Genomic DNA, 27,901 nt, shown 5'->3' on the forward strand with positions numbered 1-27,901 from the left:
CACACATATGCCTTACAAATTGCAGAAATTAGTACTTTTCTGAAGCAGGCGAAAACTGTGCCCTGGTGGAGTGTGCCTTGACAGTTGGAGAGGAAAGTTTGCCAGCTCAACGATAGCAGGTGGAAACGTATTATGTAATCCATTTCAAGTTGTCTTGACTCTTTGATGCACCAGATACGGCCACAAAGCGGTGGGGTGAAAGGTTTGGTCCTGTGGATATAAGAAAGTGGGTCCATAGACACATCCACAATATGAAGCTCCCTTTTTTCCCCAGTGAAAAATGCAGTTTCTGAAGAAGACTGATAAAGTAAGAGACCGATTCAGACAGAATTCTGAGACTACTTAAGGGATAAATTTAGGGTGCAGTTTCATCACCAACTTGACCCTGTAAAAGGACATAAATGGTGGTCCAGCCATAAGAGCTTGTAGCTTACTAACTTTGCACTGATATGATACCTAAGACAAAGACCATCTTGATAGTGAGAGGATATAATGACCTTTCCACTAATGGCCTGAATGGAGACTCCATGAGCTGTAGGAGAGCCACTATAAGCCTCAGCGTGGGGCAACTGAAGAGATGACCTGCTGAGGTCCCTTCCAGCCCTGCATGTCTATGATGCTATCCTGAAAAGCCATATTTCATTTGCAGTTGGCCGCCCATTTTTCCTTTCTTCCAAACAGATCTAAGCATTGGAGATCCTTATCCTTAAGCATGTTTTTGACAAAGCTCAACTTCTTTTAGACCATCTAGGGAGCTTGGGCTAGAGTGGGAGTAAAAGTAACAGAAACCCCAGTGGGTAACTTGTATAGTTTTTTGACATGTTTTGCTGGTGGTGTTTAGTGGCTGGTGTTTGCCACAAGGCTCTTTGGGTCCTGGACACCTTCATTTATACAGAGGGCAATCCTAGTGGGACCAGCAGCTGACAAAATGTAAAATAATTTCTGAAACTTCTTGGAGATGACTGACGTCTCAGTCTCCAAGGTGTCTTCAATCTGCACCAGGAGCTCTTAAAAGGCCTTGAAATTGGCCAGTGCCAATATCAGTGCTAAGGATACTACTTTCTCTGAGGATTATGAAAAAATCTCTTTAGGAAATAATACGGGTCATTTAGCCTCCAGATCCATTCCTTTCTGTATCTAGCAACTGATGTCTCACTATGGAAGTGGCAGGAGTGGGGGACCTCCTCCTCATCTACTAAGGCAGGGATCAACTCATAGAGGCCCAAGAGGGCAGGCCCTGATAGGGGCTACAGTGGCATTCCATATATGTAGAGAGGGATGACAGGTTTCTGACCAGACAGTGTCAACCTTGGTGCACTTACAGATGGCATCTGCAAAGAATGGCAACATGGCTCTTAGACCCTCAGTAATGACAGGTCTCTGCTCAACACAGGTGAAAAGGTATGTTTCAGGGATGGTGATGAGAAATAAACCTCTTTCATAGGCAGGACTATCTGATAGGGTGGTTTCAGCACAGGTGCATATCTCAGTGCAGAGTGTGGCCCTGAATTTACACTACTGTGCCAGAGTTGATACTGCTAGGGATGGGATAGTTACCCTTCATAACTGTTGTTCTTCAAGATGTGTTGCTCATGACCATTCCATTGTAGGTGCTGGTGCTCACCACATGAACCGGTGTCGAAAGTTTTTCCCTCAGTGGTATCCCTAGGGGACTGGCTCTGGCACACTTTGGAGTGGCACGCATATGCACTGGTATAAGGGACACCGCCAGCTCTCGCTTCCCTCAGTTCCTTCTTGCCAGATCTCCGACAGAGGGGAAAGAGAGCAGGTCATGGAATGGAGATGAGCAACACATCTCAAAGAACAACAGTTATAAAAGGTAACTGTCCCTTCTTCTAGTGCTTGCTCATGTCTGTGACGCTGTACCCCATAATGCTTTATGGGAATATGACATAACTGGAATATGATCTACTGAATCTATCTATGCTACATATGCTACGTAACATATCTATATGGTTATGATCTACTAAATCTATTAATCCTATCTGCATGCATCATTTTTGAATTTGAAGTTATGAATATCGTCTGTGTACTGGCTTGATTGCTAAATAACCTGTCCCATTTTTTCACAGTTGCTATCTGGTCACCCTAGCCGAGGCCTTGGAGAGAGCAGAACTGATTACACTTTCTGTTCTGTCTGGTGGTGAACAGGTCCGTTCGGGAAGCTTCCCACTTCTGGAAGAACATTCTGACGACCTCACAGTGAAGGGACCACTTGTGGTGAGAGAAGAAGGACCTTCTGAGGTGATCCACCAGCGTGTTCTGTATGCTGGGGAGGTGTGAGGCTTCCAGGTGGATTGCATGATGAATGGAGAAGTCCCACAGATAGAGGGCCTCCTGGCACAGAGCCAACAAATAAGCTCCCTCCTCTGCCTGCTGACATAGAACATGGAGGCCGTGTTGTTCGTCAACACCTGCACCACCCAACCAGACAGTTGGGGAACGAAGACTCCACAAACCAGATAGATGGCGCTGAGCTCCCTGACATTTATATGTAGAGTGAGCTCCTCTCAAGATCATAACCCCTGAGTTCGCAATATACCGAGATGTGCTCCCAACCAAGGTTGGACACATCTGAAATCAGGGAGACAGTGGGTCGCAGGCTCATGAATGGTGCACCTTCCAACACCAGAATCGGGTTGGGCTACCACTGCAGGGATGTAAGTCCCTGCGGCGGGATCATGATAAGCTTGTCTAGATGATGTCTGGCAGGGAATAGCCAGTTCTGGAGGGGGCGTAATCTGAGTCTCGCATGTTGGACAACGTATGTGCATGCTGCCATGTGCCCCAATAGTCTGAGACAGACCTGGGTAGTGATGAAGGTGGGCAATGACATTGGCAAATCAGATCTGATATTGCCCTGAACCTGGCCTAGGACAGGAATGCTCTGGCTCAGGTAAAGTTGAGCACCAATCCAATAAACTCTATCCTTTGGACCGGGATCAAGTGGCTCACAATATCTCGACGCTGCGCTGGACCTGGACCCTGGAGGGGCCCTTGATGAGCCAGTCGTTGAGGTACGGGTAGATCTGGATACCCCAACATCTGAGGTAGGCCGCCACCACCAATATGCACTTCATAAACACCCTTGGTACCATTGCGAGGCCGAAAGGCAGCACTACCAATTAGTAGTGCGCGGTCCCAACTACGAAACATAGGAACCGTCGGTGTCAGTGAAATATCAGTATGTGGAAGTAAGTGTCTTTAGGTCGAGGGAAACATACCAGTCTCCTGGATCCAGGGAAGGAATGATGGAGGCCAGGGAGACCATGCAGAACTTCAACTCCATGAGATACTTCTTGAGGCTCCGCAGGTCGAGGATGGGGCGGAGACCACCCTTGGCCTTTGGGATCAAAAAATAGTAAAACCCTTTCCCCCTCAAGTGCAGAGGGACTTCCTCCATGGCTCCCACTCATAGAAGGCCCTGCACCTCCCGAGTGAGCAGATGCTCATGAGAAGGGTCCCTGAAGAGGGATGTGGGGGATAGAAATAAACTGGAGGGCATATCTCCCTGCTACTATGCTGAGGACTCACTGTTCCAATGTTATAGAAGCCCAGGCAGGGAAGAAGGGGGACAAACTGTTGGAAAAAAGCTGGGGTGCTGGATTCACGACACGGGCTGGAAGATCTCTTTCGAGTACACCCTCAAAATGCCTGCTTATTACCCGGTTGGTTGCAGGTGGAGCTCAAGTGAGCTGAAGAGGCCAGCTGATGGCCTTGCCGGCGCTTATACCCTTGCCCTTCTTGCAAAAGGGCTCTTATCGAGGTTGGGTCCCGAACCTGTTAGACAGCTGCGGCTTAAACCGCTTCCTCGCAGGTACCAGCATGTAAAGGCCCAGCATGTAATTTACTTTCTGCCTGTTCTGAGAACAGTGCCAGGTCGTCAAATGGGAGGTCCTCGATGGACTGCTGAACCTCCACCGATAGGCCCAACGGCTGCAACCAAGAGGCACACCTCACAGAAATAGCCGAAACCATGGTCCAGGCTGCCAAATCTGCCTAGAGTCTGGGGACTTATGCTGGGACCTCAGGCAGGTAAGCCGACCAGCATCTGGGGACTGGTGGCGCTGTTCAGGTGAGCGTTGGCAGGGCACCCCCTGCGGCGGGGAATGGTGCCACACTGATGAAGACCGCTGGAAGGGTCTGGGGGTGGCAGGCAGGTCTGGAAGTGGGCTCGACCACTCAATGGGAGCTGGAGTCTGACCAACATCTGGAGGGGAAGAGCTGCCCCACAAGGGTCTTTGCTCTCCTCCAGCTCTCTCCTTCCCTTTATGGGATGTAGGAGAATGCCCTCTCCCGGCCTTTCTTTGCTTTTTAGCCAGTACTAGGGATGGGGCGCTCTGCCCCAAGGCCGCAGTGCTTGGAGCAGAGTCCGATCTCGTTAGCTTCGAGGCTGGTGCAAGGGCAGACTCCATAAGAAGCGCTCGGATACGTCTCGCTCCTTTTTGGTCTGTGGCCTGAAGTTTTTGCAAATGCAACACTCATCGCTCACGTAGGTTTTCCCTAAACACTTCAGGAAGCTTCTATGGGGATCACTGACGGGCATAGATTTTTTGCAGCACTCACAAGGCTTGAAGTCCGGGGACCGGGGCATGCCCCGTCCCTAGGCTAAGTCCTATACAGGACTTACTAATTAATTCAAACTTAATACTAAAGGAACTATTAGTTCTACAACTTTAATAACTATATACAACGAATTCGCTACTACATACACTAACAAAGCTTGCCGAGGCAAGGAGACATTCCAGCACCGTCAATGGCAGTAAGAAGGAACTGAGGGAGGGGGGAGCTGCTGGCGCCCCTTATACCAGTACATATGTGTGCCACTCTAGAGGGCACCAGAGCTGGTCCCCTAAGGATACCACTGAGGGGACAACTTCCGGCACCAGTGCATGTGGCGAGCACACACACCTACAATGGAATGGACACGAGCAAGTACTCAAAGAAGAAACTTCCATTACAGGTGGAGCTTGCTGCAGCTCAGTCTGCTTCTTTCTGCTCGTCTTCAGAACAATACATGTCTTGGCCAGCTTCTAGCCCACATCCTCCTGTGTCCCCCGAGCTCCTTTCCAACCTCCTTCTCTAGTACTCACTGCATGCCCTTTCAGCATCCTGTTTGATGTCTGAGTGATCAGCTTAAATGTCAGGGCTGTTGATGGCTTTGGTACCAGGGTCAGCACCAGCTGATATTGACAGTGATGCCAGTGATGGGGTCAGGTTATGGTGCTTCTTTCTCTGCGGAGATGCCTGCCTGCTTGATGGAGCACTGGTAGATGCAGTCTTGACCATTAAATGGAACTTTGAACTCAGCTCTTCTGGATCTGATGACATTCTCACAGATTACTCTAGAAGACTGACTTTCAGCCTCACATCCTTTGATTTGTGGATTCTTACAGCAAAGGTGAGACAGACCAAACACCTTCAGATGTGAGACTCTCTCAAGCAGAACAAGCATCTGTTGTACTAGTATTGCAAGACAGAGAAGGCTTGAAGCCTGCGGGTTTTGAGTCTGCCATTCCAGGACTCTGTCTGGAACGTCTGCAAGCAGCTTTCTGTTCGAAAAGCACAACAGACAAGGGTACTAAAAATAAAAGAATATAAATAGTTCTGAGACATTTCAGAGAGTTTGGAGAAGCTTTCGAGAAATCTAGCTAAAGCCTAGTGGGTCGGACATCAGCTAAGTTCCATCTCACTGCCATGGGTGCTAAAAAGGAACTGATGGAGGGTGGCAACCATCCACTCTTTATGCCCTCATACGGGAGCACAACGATTCACATGGCACATAGGCACATTTAAGAAAATGGAGGTGGCTTTAAAAAGGGAGCAGCGTCAGGATGTTGGAAAAGATGAATAGGAGTCAGGGGTCAAGGAGAGTATAATTTTCACAAGAAACAAAATTAAGAGTCAAGTAAATTCTTTTAAAAAACAGACGCAGTGTCAATTTACAATATATTTTGCAAAAGAATTATATGAAAACCTACATTCTGTATTCTATTTTCTTACTGATGTGGAATATTTATTGACTAGGAATGGAGGTGAATTTCTTTTGTTTTATACAGTGAGGAATGATTGGGTGATCAAAATAAGTAGCTTTTAATCATTTTCTAGAAGATAAATTACAGACATTTATCAGGACCTGTGACACTGTTAAAAATGTCTTAAGTTAATAAAATGATTATTTCAGCAAGACATTTTACTTACAATACAAATTGGCCTAAGGTCCTATATGGATAGCATAATCCAAGTACAATTTTAGCTTCAATCACTACACATTTTCTCTTTTAAATGTCGAACGGTACTATGTCAAAGTAGCTGTCCTCATGCATTTCTCATTGTTTTTTCCTTAGGGTCATTATCAATTGATGGCCAGGCTAGAGCCTTCTGAATTTACTGAATTTTAGCTGAACCAGCAACTCAATTACAGATCAGTCCCACCTCTTGAGATTTGCAAAAAAAATCCTGTCAAGTTCTGTACCTCATTATTTTACATTTTTTGTTTTAATTATATCCTCCATTGTGTAGATAGCAGGTAGTAATTTTCTTGACCTAAGTATCTAGTCCCGAGAGACACTATTGTGTCTGCTCAAGAGGACTTCTCTATTAAAGTGAATGACCAAAAATGCAGACAATGGGGCGTGTGACTGCTAGAGATCTGAGGGCACTTCGAAAGCTATCATACACAAGGCCAGCTACAAGAAGTACCACATCTTAGTAAAGGGGTTCTGAACCCATCAGGTGCAAAATGGTGACTGATAACTGCATGTAGACTATAAACTCCGCAGGGAAAGGTGCATGTCCTGAGTCTCACTATATAGAGCCATGCAAATCTATGGAGCTACATACAAATGTTTAACAGCAGCAAATTGATAAAATTACATCATTACGTAAAAATCTATACAGAAAGAATGGGAAACTCCTGGTACCCTTAAAAGAGCCAACAAGCAGACGTTTTGTAAACAGAAGAAAAACTAGGAAATACTTGTACAGCTCTCTTAAGCGGATGCAGATGTTCCAGCCATGGTAAAGGTAATTACCATACCAACAGAATGGAACTTGTTCCGTAAAGACCAGATAGACCATAGGGATGAAAGATTCCCTTATGAAAAACTTTGTCAAGTTTTGTCTGTGCCCCTCAACTTCTCTCTTTTTTATTTAAGTTGGTAACTCTACTGTGTTTTGGGATATAGTATCAATAAAAGGTCCTATACAAAATAAAGATGCAAAATAAAAATACTGAAGAACTGCAATATTTGTAGTTACATATGCAAAGATAATTGTAAACAGATTAATTACTTCAGAGTGTAAGATGAACACCTGCCAGGACTGGGAGGGAATTTATTGCCACCACATCCTTCCTCCTCCCCCCTACTTCCCATGTTCCACATTGCACAACTGGCTAACAACTACATGGGGAAGGGAGTTCATAGTTCTCTGAAGCATCAGGTATTACATTCTGATGAAAGCAGGACTTCAGACTTGATGGACCACTGGCCTCATCCAGTACGGAAATCTCAATTCCTATGTCCATTTTTTCAGCTTTTTGGGTAGTGTAGGAATGTGTTTCAATAACTTGAGCTGTTATTTATCTCCACTACAAAACAAGGTGAATATTAAGGGCGAACAAAAAGGTTGATGAGTTGTCATATGACCTTTCATAGTCTATGAAAAGTCAGGCAAAGTTTTTGGTATACCAAAATGACATGTGCAAGACAAAAATCATAGAATCAAGAATAGTATAAAGTTTAAATCAAACCTTTTCTTGAATCAGTCTCTGAAGATGAATCCCACATGACAACATAGAAGCAAACATGGTCAGCATGTACTGTTGAACTTTACATATTCCAGTTGCCAATGAGTTTATAACAGCCATTAACCCGACCTTTTCAATCACACTCTGGAAAGCACTGGGTGAGTGACGAGTAATCCTGCATAAAGCCTATATAAATAATAAGATATTCCCATTAAGTAATGCTATTTTCATTTTAATAATAAAATAACTAATGCAATAAAGAAAATCAATGAACAGCAACAGCTTTTCCAATTGTATTTTTAGGAGCAGACAAATGTAGTGAATTCATATGGTTTAATTTCCCCCCACACTCATATACACACACTGCAACTTGCTCTATAAATTAGAAAGAATAATTTTAATCAAGCATTTTGTTAGTGTAAATGTTATTCCTTGCTAAGGTACAATATCATAATACAAAATGGTTATTTTATTATAAGTTGGGTGTCTGTGTTAGCTAAATTAATTTTGCTTAACTCTTCTATACACAATAGTGAATATCCTGATTTAACTATATAGATTAACAAGGAAGTCATGTTTTTGTTGTTTTAATTAAGGAAAAAGAAAACCAAAGCTAAAGCAGATGATATAAGCAATTAAGCCTATAAAGGAACAAGAAAAACAACTCCCATTTCTTTAGAGTAAGGATTCATATAAAATGTAAAACTAATATTTACAAATAAAAACAATCACAAAATTCATCAAACACACTCCATACTTTTATATCAAATCTAACTTTTTTGACCATTGAAATAATCCAGCTGAGGAGGAGGAAGAGCAATGTTCTTATTTTCAATCTGCATAGGTAAGTCAAATAATAAGTTTGAACATAGGTATCTGACCAAATTGAGAGAAACTGACAATAAAAGGAAATCATGTCACTTTATATAAATAAGTAATTTTTCTTTTGCTATTATCTTCACCGACATCAAGGAATTAATCAGTTTTGCATTATCCAAGTGTATGAAACAGATCTACAGCAGTGGTTTTCAACCTTTTTTCATTTGCAGACCCCTAAAAAATTTCAAATGGAGGTGTGAATCCCTTTGGAAATTTTAGACATAGTCTGCAGATCCCCAGAGGTAATGACAACTTTTGCAGACCTCCTGCAAATCCCTAGGGGTTCACGGATCACACATAGAAAATCATTGATCTATAGTATTTGAAACAAAATAAAGGTTTTAAAAAATCTCAAAGTAAAAATTGAAGAAATGTACATTTTAAATGAAAGAAAAGAATCTCAAGGGATCATGCCATAATCAGAATATTCAAATAAATTAAGAATTCTCCCCATAGTGAGTTTAACACAGACACACAATTGGTTTCATTAGTATTGAAAAGATTCTTGGAGCAGCTGGTAGGACAAAAAGCAAACTTTCTCTTGATACAAAATCCCTATCCAATTAAACTGGAGAAACTTTCTAAAGAAAGGGGTCACTGAAATATGTCTAAACAGATTGTACAAGGCCAGACAGTATTTGCCTAACGCTCTCAAAACGTTAGTAAACTTTGTAGACTTTCCATTTTCATTTATGAGGTTTCAGTTTTCATACTGGATAATGTTTGCTGATTGACACCGGGGTGCTGGAACAGTTTTGATAGTGGAGGTGCTGATGATGGAAACCATGTATTTAGTGTTTGTTATTACCACTTCAAGCCACGGGGGGCAGCAGCAGCTCTAGTCCCAGCACAACTGATTGACTCTGCAAAAGGTATGATTTATCAAGCTCCTAAGCAACTGGGAGGACATTCTGTCCCTAAAGCACCTTAAGTTTGGGTAATTTCTAAATCTGAAGTATGCAGAATCTCTGAGCTGAGCTTCAGAGACTTAGTCTAATGAAGAGAAAATTTGCAAGACTGATTTAGTTTCAGCATTTTTAAAGTCCTATTCAGTCCAGAATGATGAAGAGTTAATATCATCTCAGAACTGTAATAATAAAGTAACTTGCCTGAGAAAAATATAACTGCGACATTAGACCATAAATACAAATTTATACTGTTTTATACTAAATAATGTTTGATATGCATTTTAAACCGGGTGTTCTAAATTTGATCCCATAGCTACTTTTTTTTATAACTCCAGGACAGAAAAAACTAAGTATTTGCTTGGTGCTTAGAAATGCAGTGGAGTCTATTTAAACCAAACATGGGTTATTTAACAGTAGAACTAAATAGACATTTTATTGAACCTGTTCAACTACTCAGTGTTCCTACTTTCTTGTCCTCTCCAGACCAATGCAGACTTAACAATTCCTGCTCTTTTCATTCACTTTCTATAGCCATCTCTCTTTTAAAACAGATTCTGCAAAGTCCATCAGTCAGAAAAAAAATCAAATCAAATAAGATGACTCAGCTGAGCTTTGCCAAGTTTTTAATCCCCATTTAAGTGGTTTATGCTGTATGTAGCTGGCTCTTCCTACCATAGAAAAAGCAGAACTCTCTCACTCTCTCTCTTCATATTTTAAACACTGCATCAATATTTTGTGGCCAACGAAGACATAACCATTCCACTTATTTTGAAAAAAATGTTTTTAACTGCTGCACTTGTGAGAATGAGCCATTTTGACTCATATTTTATAGAATTATTTCTTTGACACAGGCAAGACATTAAAAAGATTCAGTTTCTCTACAGGACAAAGTCTGTTATATTTACCTGGTGCAAGCTAGACTCCAAAGAAAAGAAAAATATTGAGACTCAGTTCCAGCTTATCATCTGTGACAGAGGACTGCATTAAAAAAAGTGTCTTTTTCCTTGACTCCAGACACTGAGGACAGAATCTTCTTGATAGATTTTTATTATTGATTAAAACTAAAATTATAATAAATAATAATAATCATAAGGAGCACAATTCCAGAGTACCCTTAGAGTGAAATCCTGATGTTGGTGTACTTTCCATATTGCCTGTTCTCTCAATGTCAAGATACAACAGTCATTTCTCAAACAAAATGCATTCTTAGATATGACTTAGGCTACGTCTTCACTACGGGGGGGGGGGGTTGATTTAAGATACGCAAATTCAGCTACGCGAATAGCGTAGCTGAATTCGACGTATCGCAGCCGACTTACCCCGCTGTGAGGACGGCGGCAAAATCGACCTCCGCGGCTTCCCGTCGACGGCTCTTACTCCCACCTTCGCTGGTGGAGTAAGAGCGTCGATTCGGGGATTGACTGTCGCATCCTGACGGGACGCGATAAATCGATCTCCGAGAGGTCGATTTCTACCCGCCGATTCAGGCGGGTAGTGTAGACCTAGCTTAAGTCTCAATTGTGAAGAATTCTTCAAGATACCTTTAAAAAAGGCAGCGGAGGCTCCCTCAAATATGATCAAATAAAATAGGATATAGGACTAATGACATCTGTTCACACAGTCATGAGGCACAAAATTGACTAAATATCTCTTTGGAACAATAAATTACAGTGAAACCGATGGCGCGTACCAAAAAGAGGCTCAATGTCACAGAAAGACATACATGTTATGTCTACACTGCAATAAAAGACCTGTGGCACAGCTGCTGCTGGTCTGGGTCAGCTGGCTCAGCCTTGCAGGGCTCAGGCTAGCAGAGCTAAAATTTGCAGTGTAGACATTTGGGCTAGGACTGGAGCCTGGAATCTGAAACCCCATAAGGGGAGGGGGGTCTCAAAGCACAGGCTCCAGTCCAAGTCTGAACATCTACACTGCAATTTTTAGCCCTGCAGCCCTGAGACCTGCTAGCCCGAGTCAGTTGACCTGGGATCTGAGACTCTGTACCCAGGTTTTTTTTATTGCAGTCTAGACGTACCCGTAGTGCAGTCTAGACGTACCCGTAGTACAGTCTAATATAGATTACCTGATAGAGGTATATAAAATCATGAGTGATGTGGAGAAAGTAGATAAGGAAAAGTTATTTACTTATTCCCATAATACAAGAACTAGGGGCCACCACATGAAATTAATGGGCAGGTTTAAAACAAATAAAAGGAAGTTCTTCTTCACACAGAGCACAGTCAACTTGTGGAACTCCTTACCTGAGGAGGTTGTGAAGGCTAGGTCTATAACAGGGTTTAAAAGAGAACTGGATACATTCATGGAGGTTAAGTCCATTAATGGCTATTAGCCAGGATGGGTAAGGAATGGTGTCCCTAGTCTCTGTTTGTCAGAGGGTGGAGATGGATGGCAGAAGAGAGATCACTTGATCATTACCTGTTAGCTTCACTCCCTCTGGGGCATCTGGCATTGGCCACTGTCGGTAGACAGGATACTGGGCTAGATGGACCTTTGATCTGACTCAGTACGGCCATTCTTATGTTCTTATGTTATGTTCTAATCCAGGGGTGGGGAAACTCTTTGGGCCAAGGGCCACATCTGGGTATAGAAATTGTATGGCGAGACATGAATGCTCACAAAATTGGGGTTGGGATGTGGGAGGGGGTGAGGGCTCTGGCTGGGGGTGCAGGCTCCAGGGTGGGGCCAGAAATGAGGAGTTCAGAGTGCGGGAGGGGGCTCTGGGCTGGGGCAGGGTGGGTGGGATGGGATGGGATGGGGCTGCAGATGAGGGGTTTGGGGTGTAGGAGGGTGCTCCGGGCTGGGACCGAGAGGTTCGGAGGGTGGGAGGGGGATCAGAGCTGGCGCAGGGGGATGGCTCAGGGGTGCAAGTTCTGGGCGGAACTTACCTCAAGTGGCTCCCGGAAGCAGCGGCATGTCCCCGCTCCAGCTCTTACGCAGCGGCACGGCCAGGCAGCTCTACACGCTGCCCTGTCCGCAGGCGCCACCCTGCAGCTCCCATTGGCTGCGGTTCCCAGCCTATGGGAGCTGCAGGGGCAGGGGTTGGGGTGGCGGCAGCATGCAAAGCGGAGCCCCTGGCTGCCCCTACACGTAGGAGCCGGAGGTGGGATGTGCTGCTGCTTCTGGAAGCTGTGCGGAGCGGCTCGCGACACTGCTCCCCGGCTGGAGCGCCGGAGAGGGGCAAGCCCTAGACCCCGCTCCCCAGCGGGAGCTCGAAGGCAAGATTAAAATGGCTGGTGAGCTGGATCCGGCCCACGGGCCATAGTTTGCCCACCCCTGGTCTAATCCAAAAGGGCATTAATTGTGTAGCAAGGCTTCCATCAGTCCACTGCAACCCCAACATGGCTCATAAAACCTACAAATGTACCACGTTGTTCTTAGATTTAATTACTATGAATGACATTAGATAGTCGGTGGGCCAGGGAAAGAGGAAGAATGACTTTATAGCCTTGTGGTTAGGGATGTGGGAGTCACAAGTTCAAGTGTATGCTTCAATGACTATTTATAAAAAGTGGAACAGCTTCAACAGGGGAGACTGAGAAGTACCCATACCAGAATATCCCATAGACCAGTGGCTAAGACACTGTCCTGCAATATGGGAGCTGCAAGTCCAAATCCCTTCTCCTCATAGACAGAGGGGGAATTGAACCTACATCTCCCACATTCCACAAGAGTACCCCAACCACTCAGCTAAACCTTATAAATGGAGGTCCTCCCCTTCCCTATGCCCGAAGAGTTTTGTGAATCTAGTCCTCCTTTGCTTTTGTCAAAATGTCAAAAAACAAAATGAAAGATTTTGAGTCAGGTTGAAATGAAATGTTTCATTTTGCCAATGCTGAAAAAATTTGATTTTTCAGTTGAGCCAGAAATATTTGGCAGACCTAACATGAATTTGCAAATAGTTTCATATCAACTGAAGCTGCATTTTTCGGTGAATGGTCTTGACCCAAGATTTGTGAATCTGACCTATGTCCTTCCTAGCTGTGAAAGAGGGCTTGTCTACATGAACATTCAGCAAGCTGCTAGGGGGGTATAAATCTACAATCACACTAGCCTGCTGCGCACTAACTGCGTGGTCTCTGCTGACATACACTAACAGTTCCTTAATACTCTTTGATCTACCCCAATTTGAAATCACAGTAGATCAAAGTGCACTAAGGAACTGTTAGTGCACATCAGCAGGGTCCACACAGACAGTTAATATGTGGCAGGCTAGCATGGAGTAGATTTACATCCCAGTTTGTTGCAAACTAAATGTTCATGTAGGCAAGCCCAGAGAATCATGAACAACTGGTTCCACTCCTGACTGATGTAGCCAAAACATAATACAGAGAAGGAATTTCCCTTCCTCCTTCTAACACACAAGAGTCCAACCAACACTGAAGAAACTCAGACCTAGATGCTTTGATTCTAGCCAACTTCCATCCAATACCAAACCCAGCTTTCCTAAGCAAGCTCACAGAGAAGCTAGCCGAAGGCCAAGTACAACCTTATCTAATTGAAGCGAACATTCTAGACCTGGCACAACTTGGATTCTGGCCAGGACATGGAACTGAAACCGCTTTAGTAGCACCAATGGATGATCTTCTCCTAGGTCACTGGATAAAAGTCAGATGATGATTCTTATCCTCCATGTCCTTTCTGCAGCATTTAACAGTTTTGTCCATGAGATGTTGTCTCCTGAGAGATGTGGTGGGAGTCCAGGGTAATGCACTAAAATGGTTTGATTCCACCCTGGAGGAATAGTTATTGGAAATGGCATCTCCACCACTAGACTCTTCACTTGTGGCGTCCCACAAGGATTAATTCTTTCTCCAGTCCTTTTCAACACCGATCTGCAGCTACCAAGTGAACGGGTCAGACGACATGGACTCAAGCACTAGTAATATGCAGATGACTCACAACTGTACCTATTCTTCACCACAAGTAACCACAGCACTACCACCGAGATGGCCCTGTTCTTGGATGAGATCAGCTCCTGGATGACGAACAGCTGACTGAAGCTGAACTGAACAAGAGAGGGGTGATGCTGGCCGCACAGGAAAGCATTTTGAAGAGTTTGCAGCAATAGTGTAGTCTCCTTTAGTCAAAGGTACACATTCACAATATTTCGTTTGTCATTTAAGAATACTCTTGGGTTCCTCACTGACACTAAACTCTCACATAGAAAAAAATGCTCATGGATCTGCTATCATTTCTTGTTGACTAGGCGACTCCATCCCACCTTGGTGGACAATGACCTGTGTCTTTAGTTATTCATGCCTGCCTCCCTTCGTGGCTGTACTACAGCCATATGATATACCTGAGCATGAAGTCTTCAGCACCTAGGAAACACCAACTAATACAGACTGTTGTAATATATCTCCTCAGCAACACAGACTACTGCAAACACATCAGACCTATCCTCCACTCTCTACAATGGCTTCCCTTAGAATTTCTAATCAAGTTCAAGGTCTTGGCCCTTATCTTCAAAGCACTATAAGGCTTGGTCCCAGAATATCAAAAAGACCATCTCAAGAGTTCTGGGATGAAGACTGTGATTGACAGCTGTTCTCCTTTTGCAGAATGCAACTCTTTACAAATAAAAGGTAAAAAACTCATCTGTTTGTGAGACAGAACTCTCTTTGGCACTTGTCTGCAACTGTGGAATGAACTCCTCCAGGAACTAAGGACTGTCACAAATCTCACCACCTTCCACTCCAAGGGCAAGGCACATGTCTCTGACCTTAACTTCTTTAACATAAATACATAGCAACATGAATATTCTCCCTGGAGAGAGAATCAGAGAACAAACAACAGGTGACAGATGTGTAGTACCACTGCTTAACCCGCTACGAGGAGGTATTCACATACGACAGTGATGAGTGGCTTATAAGAACTTCTACAGAACAGAACTAATAAGACCAGTAAGCTAAAATTTTTTGCTTATTCTTTTGTTTTTCTTGCTACTGTATGGCAAAAAAGTTTAGAAGATTGTCTGACTCATCATGAACAGCTCAGTGTTTAGGGTGTCCTTGTGACAGATATGGCAAGTTCCTGCAATATATTTTGGAGATCTTACTTAAATTTATAGATCATTGAGGGCCAGGGATTATATATAATTCCATGGGGGAGGAGGACCACAGCCTTCAGGAACTAAGAACTGTGGGAGGTGATTAGGCAAATTCACTCAGGCTTGCATATACTGGTTCAAACTGAATTCTCCAGTGACCAACAGACAAAGAAAGGACTTTTGATAAGTAGTCTGAGTTTAAACTGACTCAAGGCCTGCTTTCTGATCCAGCAAATGGACAGGACCTTCTGTCCAAGTGAAGGCCCAGTCCTTCCTGGGAAGGGTTGAAAGGATTGACACTGGCCAGAGTGTGTGGGGGGTGATCTCTGGTAAGCTTATTAGCACACTTGCAGCTTCTTTTTTTGTTTTTAATATGTTTTCTCTGTAACAATACATGCGCTTGCTTAGAAAGGTCTGTGCGGTAACATATCTGTGGGAAATTATGTTGTTTACAGTCTCAGAAGAGAAACAAAGCAGGCCCACTTAGGCAGTCTGAGTTGCTGGGGAATTCACAGTTTAGACTGGGAACTATGCAGCCTCATCAGGAGGGAGAGAGATCAGGGTCTCCGCCCAAGAGAGGTGACAGCTGAGGAGCAAGGAGCCTAGAGTGGGTGCCCTTGTTGGACCATGGAGGAAGAATACAGGTGCAGTTGCCCTGAATTGTAACAGTACTACTCCAGGAATTTCTTGTGTAACTCACTACAAATGCAGCAGAAAAATTCTACCTCCACCTCAGGCCTAACCCATTACTGTTGAGGTTAATATTCCTTTGCTCGTGGATTTTAGAGGTGCTAAAACCAGATTTATAATAGAACCCTTAACAAGAGAATGGCTATTTACATGTCCTAATAATCTAATAAAGTTTAAAGCACTCAATGAACATATTTCAAAGGAATCCAAAAGCTTTCACAATTTTGGACCTGGCCTCGACAAAACCAGTGGCAACTTCTGGCATAGAAAATATGTACATTAATCCTCCAAAGACAATATCGAGCCTGTAAGGTATAAGTGTAAAATCCCATCCTAAACACCAGCAGCATCAATATTCCAAAAGTTCATAGCACTTCTGCAGGTTTTTGTTTTTTGGTCATGTTGGCAAGTTCCCCACATATGTGCAAAAGAGACACATGTCAAGTATGCCTTCAACGTGGATTTTTTTTTTTTTAAAAGGACAATATTTCTTGTGCCATGTTGGCTTATTTTTAATTCTCTCTCATGTCTTTATTAACATGCTGCTACATTTCTCTAATTGCACACCAACCATATTAGTGACACTAGTATCTGGGAATCCAACAAGACCCTCAAATTCTAAACCATAGCAACAAAAAGCAGTTTAACACCGAATATAGTGGCTGCTAATGTAGTTTTTGTCCATTCCTCCAGTTGTTCTTCCCACCCAACAAGGGTGAAAAATCTTGGTAATACCTTAAAAAATATTGCCAACATACTATGGAATTTATAAAGTTTTAAAAAATGGTTGTAATTTATATTTTAAAGGCTGTTACATAGCTAACCCAAGGGCATTTATACACCTCCAAAATGATCATCTACAATGAAGGCTTAGGCCCCAGAACAGGCACCAGGACATCTGGGTACAATTCCCAGTTCTATGACAGACTTCCTGGGTTATGTTGGCAACTCACAATCTTGTTGTTCCTCAGTTCCCAATCTTCTGTTGTATGTTGCATCCCTTCCTCCCACCATTTCTCTATTTTGTCATATTTAGCTTGTAAACTCTTCAGGGCAGGGACTGTCTCTTAATATGTGTTTGTACAGCATCTAGAACAATGGGACACTGATTTTTGATTGGATCATCTACTCTCTTCTGTAATACTAACAGTAAACAATAATAATCCTCTACCCCCCTTCCCAAAACAATTAAAAGCAGTATTGTAGCACTGCAGGAATTTTAAAGATTCCTTGGAAGACAAAACCCTTTGAATACTAGCCACAGACAGTGCAGTAAAGCATGAGTCCAACAGACAATTATGAACTCATGAGGCATTTGTCCAATATTAGCTTTCAACATTAGGATGTACTCAGCATCAATTATAAGTCATCTCAGTGAAACGAGCAGAACGCGAACAAGGGTAGAGTGAAAATTATTGGTCTCAGTGGTAGAGAGGAATAACGTTATGTTAGCAGAGCAATGTAAGTCAAATAGTTTTGAGGCTTTTTCCAGGTCAGAGCAAAACTTTCAAACATTATAAGATTCACAAGTTAGCAATATATTTGTCACAAGACTCCTCTTGCTTAAAAGTCAACTGAAGTCAACTTCCATCTGTAAGCAAATTAAGGTTTGTTGCCTTTGCATATGTCAAGGCTGAATCCTCACTCTGTCACTCCGAGTGCAGAAGGTAGAGGCCTGCAAGGATTCTAAAAATTAATACTGGCCACTCCAGGCTTTTATTAAACTCTAAGGATACCCTGTGGGGTACCCTCAAGCCCTTACACACACACACACACACACACCCCTACACCTCCTCCAGGGAAGAGCTGAGAAAGAAAACAAAGGAAATCAGCTGTGCCTATCAACTAATCAAACAACATGCACAAACCTCTTAGGACACCAAAAATCCAATCCTGTTCTTAAAATAGGTAAATTTTATTAAAAACAAAAAGGGGGGAAATACATCTGGAACTTAGGCTTTTTGCTAGATCTTAAAAGAAACAATTACAAAAATTAAGCACCCACAATAGCTTTCTTGGGGGTTCAGCTTAAAGGTTACAAGCAAACAAAAGCATCTGGGGTTAGCACAGAGGAGATCCACAAGCCAAAATAAGAAATAAACCAGATCGTGTCTAGCTAAATATTCTGATCTACTTACACATTTGGAGTTCAGATAAGTAGTTTTAGGCATGACCTGATGCTTTATAATCATACCTGGCTTAAGCTGCTTACAGCATTGCTGCTTTGTTCCTCCAGCCCAGAGAGAACAGACAAAGGGAAAGTTTCTTTCCCAAATTTTAAAAGTTCTACTTTCCCATTGGCTCTTTTGGTTAGGTGCCCACTTCCTTTTCTTTACTTGGGGGACTTTTAACCCTTTACAGGTAAAGCAAGCAGAGAACAGCTACCAAGAGGGATTTTACATCTAACTAGCTGGTTGGGTGTCCATAAAAGGGAGCTATCCCCTGCTCCATTTATCACAGCATATAAAAAAAGAAATGTCTGTGTTGCAAGACCCCTACAGTAGTCATTATTACACAAGTAAAAGCACTGCATTTGCCTACAGAACTAATACTAACGGTATGTTTACACTGCAACTGAAGGTATGATTGTAGCTCCCATACGCACACCCATGCTAAAAGAACAGGAGTACTTCAATCAAGCTAGCAAGGGTAACAATAGTAGTAAAGACTCAGTGGCACAGGCTTTAGCACAGGCTAGCAACCAGAGTGCCCAGACAGGCTTGTACTCTGGTTGCTAGCCCATGGTGCCACATCTTCTCTACTACTGTAACCTGTGCCAGAAAGATTAAGCCTAGCACTGGTATGTCCACCTGTGCTACAATCACACTTTCACTTGCAGTGTAGACATACCTTAAGAATGCAATGTTCCTACAAAACTAACAGATCGCTGAAAGTTTATCATACAGTTTTAGAAATGTATGTAGAAATACAAAATGTTAACGTCACATATCAAAATAATATTCAAAAGACATTTCAATATATGTATAGAATGCTCTCAAAAGCTTTTCAAATTAACAATACCAGAATATTTAGATGTTTTGAGAAGAAGCTCCTTACCGAAATAGCGGTTATCCTCAGAGAATCTACAGTGGAATGTCTGAAAAGGTACCATAAAACAGGTCCAATTTCTCCTGTAATAAATCCCTGTGCATGAAATGAATCAGTGGTGCAAACATTTTCAACAATCTTCGCCGCCATATGATTCACAACACGTTCTTCCTAGAGGGGAAAAAAGGCATTTTATATTAACTACTATTGTCTCTCTCTTACTTCACTTTTCTGAACTATTTAAATAACAGGCAAATACAGCAAAATAATTTGTGTTGTCTGAATACTGCTTCTTACTCTTGTTACACAGATATCAGGAAAAATATGGAAAATCCTTAGGGAAGAAGTCATTTCACAGGAAAATTCAACTACTTTGAAATATAAAGTTTATGCTCCCCCTCCCCCTTTATCTTGTACTGTAAATAAATCCAAGGAGATAATAAATAGAAATAATATTTAAAACTGAGTCTTCCATCTCCAAGTGATCACTCTGAATTCAGCATAGGTCAGCAATGAATGAAAGTTGTCACTGTGTCTTACTGTGTCATGAGCATTCAGCTCTACATGAACAGGTGTTCATATCACATTTGCCAATAAGAATGCCAGTTATTATGGTGATGTTAACAAAAGGGTCAAGGACTTGATAGGCATGGAAATTTAATTACTCTTAACACTAAAGGTGCTTCCACCATGTCAAGGTTCAGGCATATTGGTGAGGCAGTGCATGGCAGATTGCATTGCTATTACCCCAGTGCACTTTTTCTATGGATATACAGAGGACACTTTCCAGGGCTTTCAATCCATCACCTTTACTAATAAGTTTATTTAAGAATTTATTTTAATTAAAAATTTACATTACTTACCATTCAATAAATGTACCATATATCTCATGTTTGGCGGGGGAAAGGCTAGGAAACATTTACCGGAATATGAAAATGTATATTATAAAGTGCTGCATATATACATGTCATATTCTAGCAGTCATGGGAAATCAGTACTATCCTATAGTTAACTAAGTCCGAGTTCCCATTCCATTTTAGTTTTTCTTTCAGTTGCTTTATAAGTTTCTCAAATTTCTCCACAGCCAATTTTTTTTCATGCTTAGTCTCAGCCAAAAGATTAATCTTTTGGAAGGTTTTAGTGAAATTAGTTCAGCCATTTTTGAGTTAGAAGAACATGAAAAATAGTCTAGTTTTTCATGTGTTCTTAATTTCTGCACCTACATAGCTATTACTGTCAGAAGCTAGAAATTTCAAATGTAACCTATTTTATAGTTTTTCATTGACAAACAAAAAGGTTTTACGTACAAAAATTGTTTTAATCTAAAATTTATGGTGCACTATCTCCTTACTCTTAATCTGAGAAATATGTTCAGTCAGTTTGCCAAGTGCCCCCATGAGTTCTACTTCACCAAAACAATTCCCATTGCCACAGATAGCAAGACTGTCATAGTTACCATGCAATGCCATATTTTCTTTCAAAAATGCTACACCTCTGTCCCATTTCTGATTTCTCTGAGTGCATGCCCTCAAATGTCAGGTCTTGCATGCCTTTACCACTCCAGGGGTGGAATTACATAGTTCTCCCAGTCTTAGATTAGGTCCTGGTTTACAGCACCCTGTGTACTGAACGTGCTTGCCCAACAGGTCCAACTGGGTTTGGCACCTGTGCTGGGAGTCTGTGACCAGTGGTGAATATAGTGACCAGAAATATTCTTCTTAAACCAAAATATTGTTTAACAGTTAGGACACAACACATTTAGAGGATTCTAAAACAACAGTTTACACGTATGTCTATTTTAACTAAAATCTTACAATCACCTGATGGTACCTGATGGTAAGCTAGGCAGGCCTATCTTCTTCAAACACCACAGAGTGCTTCCCTCTGAGTCTAGCTGCTCCTCAAACAACATCTTGACCACCTCTCTCCCCTTTCTTGAAATCCTCATTCTGCAGGACATAGATCAACCACTAACTGTTTAGGATTAACAAAAATCCTAAAAATCCATGGGTCAGGTTATTCCATAACTGTCCTTCCTTGGACCTTGAAAATGTGGTATAGACCACTGAGAGACACAGGACAGTGAACTAACTGGACCACTGCTTTGATCTAGTCCAGCAATCCTGAAATTCCTAGGCCAGATTGTTACTTCCTATTCCATCCCCTTTGTGCTTCCTGAATCTTATTATCATAAGCATCTGCAGGAACAGGCACCAAGTAATTTTAAATTAACAAATAAAATAAAGATAATAATCCATGCACATTGTCCATGCAAATAACTGTTCTCTAGTATTTCTAAACTACTAGAAAAATAAATTATGTCAAAATAATACTGATCAATTAAGGTATATTATCATGGACCTTATCTTGCAACAATGTGTGTTCTGGATAACTCCTATTGATTCTATCGAAAGGTTTACTTGAATACAGACTGCATAATCAGATGCTATATTTTATAAACAGATCATTTACCAAACAGAAATTGAAGACTGAACATGTGATATTTTTCCTCATTGTCCACTACATCATTTTCCTTCCAGCTCTAACTGTGAATAAGCAAAGTCTTTCAACACTGACTACATGCGACCGATGAATTGGTCCAGTTAATTTAAATACAAGTAAGGAAGACAATAGATGTACTCCAGAGATTTAGTTTGTTTAGTCTATAGCACACTCAATCTTCACAAATAATGCATCATAATGGCATTATTTATTTCTCTTATATTATTTTCCACTTCATCCTACCATCTCATTCCCTTTGGATTTCTGACATTTATATCTCCACAGTTATAACCACCACCAACTGTGAGCAACAATAATGAAACTTTTCAGGTCATTAAAAATATATTCCTAACTATCTCCTCCCTCTACTGATCATCAATGTTTAATTTTTGAACATATAAGACTAAATAGATGTATGTGGGAATTTAGTATAATTCTTATTAAAGGAAACTTTCATCATAAGTGTCATATTAATTGGTTACCACTGTCTAAACTTCAGTTCTACTTAAACAAGAACAATTTACTCATGGGGCCTGATTCTCATCCTCACACCAGTTTTACACTGATATAACACAACTGATTCAATAGCTTTACTTCTCATTTATACAGCTGTAAATCAAAGGAGAATTAGCCCCCAATCTTAACAAAAGTTTTGTTAGTGTACCATACTGTATAGTAGACAACCATTTACAAACACAAACAAGTGCAGTTTTTTCAAAATTAAGCTTCTTGACACTTATTTCTCAGATATTTTTGTTTGCAAATAACTTAATATACATTTTCAATCTTTTCCTTTACATTTCAGCTTACATTATTTTCTAAACTGCACAGGTGAAAAAAATACATGCATTTACAATATGCACTGTACATATTCAAAATATTAATAGCAGTATTCATTCTTTCTTACATACCAATGATTATTAGGCACACAAACTGGGGCTCCTGTGTCACTTGAAATAAGTAACACCACATTTAATAAATGCATTACAATACCATAAATAAGCCATAACCAAAGCATTATGCAGCAGAGAATGGTTATTATGAATGCTAACAGATCTTCAGCAATATCCAGATGCAGTTTTAGCTATCCTTAGCAAAATTTTGTCCCTCAAAAGTGTGCTTTATCTTGTACTTTTTAGCCAGTGCGGAGAGGAGTCATGCCCTGTACCAGATAACCACAGTCATTCTTATATCTTGGCTGGGAAATGGTCATGTATTGTTACAGTGCTCTATCAACTCAATGAGGCTTTCAGATTAATTCCATTTGCTGCCACCTGAGATTGGCTCCCTTAGCCCCTCTGGGACCTGTTCTCAAACACTGTATAAGCAACAAGCCTTGTACCATTTTCTGCTTAATTAACTCTTGGGAAAGGAAGGATGAGCTAAACTAATATTTGGCCTCAACTGAAGGATTCATCTTGTCATGTTATCAAGACATAAGCTATGTTAGTTGAAAGAAATGGATCCTCAAGATATGATTAAAGAGCTTTTGTACACCAGATAACCTGCCAGTATCGTGAACCATAAACAGCATGAATATAGCATTATTAAAAAAGCAACACTATCAGATTTTCTCAGATTCCAAGTAGTTTTACAAAAGAGCACTAAAAGATATAGGGCCTGATTTTTAGAGGCACTAAGCACTTCTGGTTCCCATGGACTTCAAATACAGTTGTGGGTGCTGAGTACTTCTGAAAATCAGGCACACATAAATGAGAAAGCAAGTATGAATAAGGTGAATATATCTGAAAAGACAAAGGTAAGCTTACTTTTCATTCAAAATTTAAAAGTATAAAGAGGTCAATATTTCCATTTGGATAAATAACTGATTTTACTCTATCTTGTTATTTATTTTGGTTGTGGAAGAGCCAACAGCATATTAGAAGCTTTCCTAAACACTGAGAAAGAACATAAAATCTAAAAGCAGTGTACTTTTAACAGATCATCTTCAGTTTTGGATAATATATATATATACACACACACACACACACATATATATACACACACACACACACACACACACACACACACACACACATATATATACACACACACACACACACACACACACACACACAGAGTGAGCTTATATATGTATAACATTTATATATAAAAAAATCCTAAAAATTTCAAATACTAATGTAGTGTCATTACAGAAGCAGACTGGAAACAGATTCGGGAAATAAAGAACTTATTCCAGCATCTTTCTAATCAGTTGCTAGGACACTTTCAGTTTAAACGAAGATGAAAGTTGGAAAATTAGAATATATTAAAGCCATATCATGAAAGAATTAACTTTTGTTCTTGAGTATTCAGGATTATAGAAATCAAAATCTTCATTTGACTGTGAACTGTAATTACATATTCTTCACTGAAAAAATAATCCGACAATGTAGAGAGAGTAAAAGATTTACTTTTACTTTAAGAAAAATAAATCAAGAATTTGGCTGTAAATTGGGGAATGGAGTAAGGAGGACAATAAACACTGCCCAGTCTGTCCCCTCAGTCTGACACACTCGGTCCTTCAGCAGCCCAAAGATAAGGCTCAGAGTGGACACAGGACTTCACTGCTGCAAACAGACTGGGGCCTTTTAGCTCTTATACTTTAAATACATATATATTTAATGATAAATATATATATTTCAACAATACCACAGGGCCAACTGATGTAAACAGAAACACGGAAATTAAATGTCAAGAAGGAAATTTTCTTCTTAACCCACCATTCCGTACTGTATTTGAGCACATACTATGTGAAAAATTACCAAGTCACATCACATAAAAGTGAAAGGAAAAAAAAAAAGAATGATAGAAATGTAGGGCTGGAAGGTTCTTTGAAAGATCATCAAGTCCAACACTCTGCACAGAGGTAGGACCCATGTAAACAGACTATCCCTTACAGGTATTTGTCCAACCTGTTCTTAAAAACCTCCAACCATGGGGATTCCACAACCACCCTTGGAAGTCTATTGTACAATTTAACTATCCTTAGAGAGTTAGAAAGTTTTTCCTAATATCTAATCTCCTTTGCTGCAGATTAAGACCATTACTTCTTATCCTAACTTCAGGAAACAAGGAAAACAATTGATCACAACCCTCTTTATAACAGCCCTTAACATATCGGACGTCTGTTATCAGGTCCTCCCATCTTTTTTTTCCCCAAGACTAAATATGCCCTTTTTTTTTTTTTTTTTTTTTTAAACTTTTCCTCATAGGCCAGGTTTTCTAAACCTTTTAGCATTTTTGCTGCTCTCCTCTGGACTCTCTCCAATTTATCCACATCTGTCCTGAAGTGTGGCACACAGAACTGGACACACTACTCCAAATGAGGCCTCACCAGTGCTGAGTAGAATGGAACAATTACCTCCCATGTCTTACATATGCCACTCATATTAATATACCTCTGAATGATATTAACCTTTATTGCAGCCGAATCACATTGTTGACTCATATTGTGTCTGTGATCCACTCTAAGCCCAGATCTTTTTCAGCAGTTGATTTCAGACCAATTCTCTAATTTAATTTTTTTAATTTTGAATTCTAATCCTGTCCTCCAAAATGCTTGAACCCCACCTAGTGCAGTGTGTCATCTGCAAATTTTATAAGCACTCTCCACTCTATTTTCCAAGTCAATAATGAAAATATTAAATATTAAATAGTACTGTATCCCAGTAGATACACCCTCCCACTCTGACAGCAAATCATTGATAACTTGCTCTTTGAGTACAGTCTTTCAACCAGTTGTGCACTCACCTTATCGTAATTTCATTTAGATCACATTTCCCAAGTTTCCTTTAGAGAATGTCATGTGGGACTGTGTCAGCCACCACACTAAAAACAAGATCTATCACGTCTATGGCTTCCCCTATTCACTAGATCAGTAATTCTGTCAGACAAGGAAATTAGGTTGGATTGGCATGAAATGTGCTTGACAAACCCACAGTGGCTACTCCTTATAATCCTATTTTCTTCTACAAATTATTAAGCAATCAATTTGTTCTAGTATCTTTCCAGGTATCAAAGTTAGGCTAACTGGTCTATAATTTCCCTGGTCATCTTTGCTTCCCTTTTTAAAGATAGGTACTGTGTTTGCCCTTTTCCAGTCCTCTGGGACCTCACCCATCTCCAGGAGTTCTCAGACATAATTACTAATGGTTCCAAGATTGCTTCAGCTGCTTCCTTAAGCCTCCTAGGATGAATTTCATCAGGCCCTACCAACTTGAATAGATCTAATTTATCTAAATAATCTTCAACCTGCTTCTTCTCTATTTTGGCTTTTGTTCCTTCCACCTTGTTGTTAATATTAACTGTGTTGAGTATCAGTCATCATTAACCCTTTTAGTGAAGACAAAATAGGCATTAAACACCTCAGCCTTCTTGATATCATCAGGTATTAGCTTTCATTCTCTGCTGAGTAGAGAACCTATGCTTTCCTTAGTCTTTTTCTTGCTCCTACTTTATTTAAAAAAAACTTCTTCTTATTCCCTTTTGTGTTCCTTGCTAGGCATAACTAATTTTGTGCCTTAGCCTTTCTGATTCGTGCCTACATGCTTGTGCAATTCTTTTTTCACTCCTCCTTAGCAATGTGTCCATGTTTCCATTTTTTGTAGAATTCCTTTTTGATTTTCAGGTCATTAAGGAACTCCTGAATGAGCCATAACCACCTCTTACTATTCTTCTTATCTTTCCTTCACATCAGGATAGTTTGCAGTTGTGCCTTAATATTGTCTCAATAAATTGCCAGCTCTCCTGAACTCCTTTTTCCCTTAGATTTTCTTCCCACGGGACAGTACCTACCAGTTCTCTGAGTTTGTTACAATTTGTTTTTTTGAAGTCCATTCTTTTATTGTTTATCTCTTTACTGCTCTCACTCTTTCCTTTCCTTAGAATCATGAAATCTATTGTTTCATGATCATTTTCACCCGAATTGCCTTCAACCTACAGATTCACAACCAATTCCGTCTTGTCAGTCAGAATCAAGTCTAAAATGGCTGTCCCCCCTGGTTTCGTCCTCTACTTAATGAAATAAAAAGTTGTCCCCAATATTTTGCAAGAACTTACTGAAAAACACTTGGTGGGATAAATCTCATGACTGAAATATCAGTATAGGGGGTTATAGCTTGTTTAGGAAGGACGGGGGGGAGGGCAGAAGGAGGACATGTTGCATTATACATCAAGAATATATATACTTGTTCTGAGGGCCAGAAAGTTGAGAGGTCGATCAGTTGAAAGTTTCTGGGTAAAGATAAAAGGGGAAAAATCAGGGTTGACATCATGATGGGGTCTACTATAGACAATCAAATCAGGAAGTCGAGGTGGAAGAGGCATATCTAGAACAAATAATAGAAATATACAAAACATAAGACCTAGCAATAATGGGGGGATTTTAACTACTCAGACATCTGTTGGAAAAGTAATTTGGCAAAACAGATCTCTGATTTCACTTAAATCATAATTTAGCTTATGTACTAATACTTCCAGTTCTTTCTGTCTATTCCCCATAATCCTTATATTTCGCTATAATCAAAGATGTTGAGCAGATTGTCCCACTGATTTCCCTTTTATTTCTCATATGACCCTATTGTAATTTTCCATTTCCTCCCCGTCTAGCCCTCTGGTTGCTTTTTTATATTTACCTGTGGGCTTCATAAGCATAGATCAGACCACATTAATAGCCCAAGGCAGAACCAGATGTCTCAATAGTGGGATACAAGTTAGGGCAGGTCCACACTGGGGCGGGGGATCGATCTAGGAAACGCAACTTCAGCTACGAGAATAGTGTAGCTGAAGTCGACGTTTCCTAGATCGAACTAAATTTACTTACTTCGGGTCCACGCGGCGCAGGCAGGCTCCCCCGTCGTCAGCGCTTCCTCCTCTCGGCGAGCAAGAGTTCCGCAGTCGACGGGGGAGCACTTCTGGGATCGATCTATCGCGTCCAGATGAGACGCGATAAATCGATCCCAGAAGATCGATCTCTACCCACCGAATCAGGCCGGTAGTGTGGACCAGCCCTTAGATAATTTCTTCAAAAACCTT

At 41.0% G+C, this 27,901-nt stretch overlaps 1 protein-coding gene across 1 annotated transcript in view; it reads right to left on the reverse strand.

Annotated features, from left to right (window-relative positions):
• LOC112119303 (serine/threonine-protein kinase ULK4) overlaps window positions 1–27,901 on the reverse strand; it is a 421,700-nt gene that overhangs the window by 311,318 nt on the left and 82,481 nt on the right. The window contains exons 19-20 of the mRNA XM_029914272.1: window positions 19,373–19,534; window positions 7,775–7,957 (exon numbers count right to left, since the gene is read on the reverse strand). Coding sequence (XP_029770132.1) covers window positions 7,775–7,957; window positions 19,373–19,534 — 345 coding nt within the window. The remainder of the gene's footprint in view (window positions 1–7,774; window positions 7,958–19,372; window positions 19,535–27,901) is intronic.

The sequence above is a fragment of the Terrapene carolina genome, unplaced genomic scaffold (genome assembly GCF_002925995.2).
Source record: "Terrapene carolina triunguis isolate 2854851 unplaced genomic scaffold, T_m_triunguis-2.0 Scaffold34029, whole genome shotgun sequence".
Classification (NCBI taxonomy): Eukaryota; Metazoa; Chordata; order Testudines; family Emydidae; genus Terrapene; species Terrapene triunguis.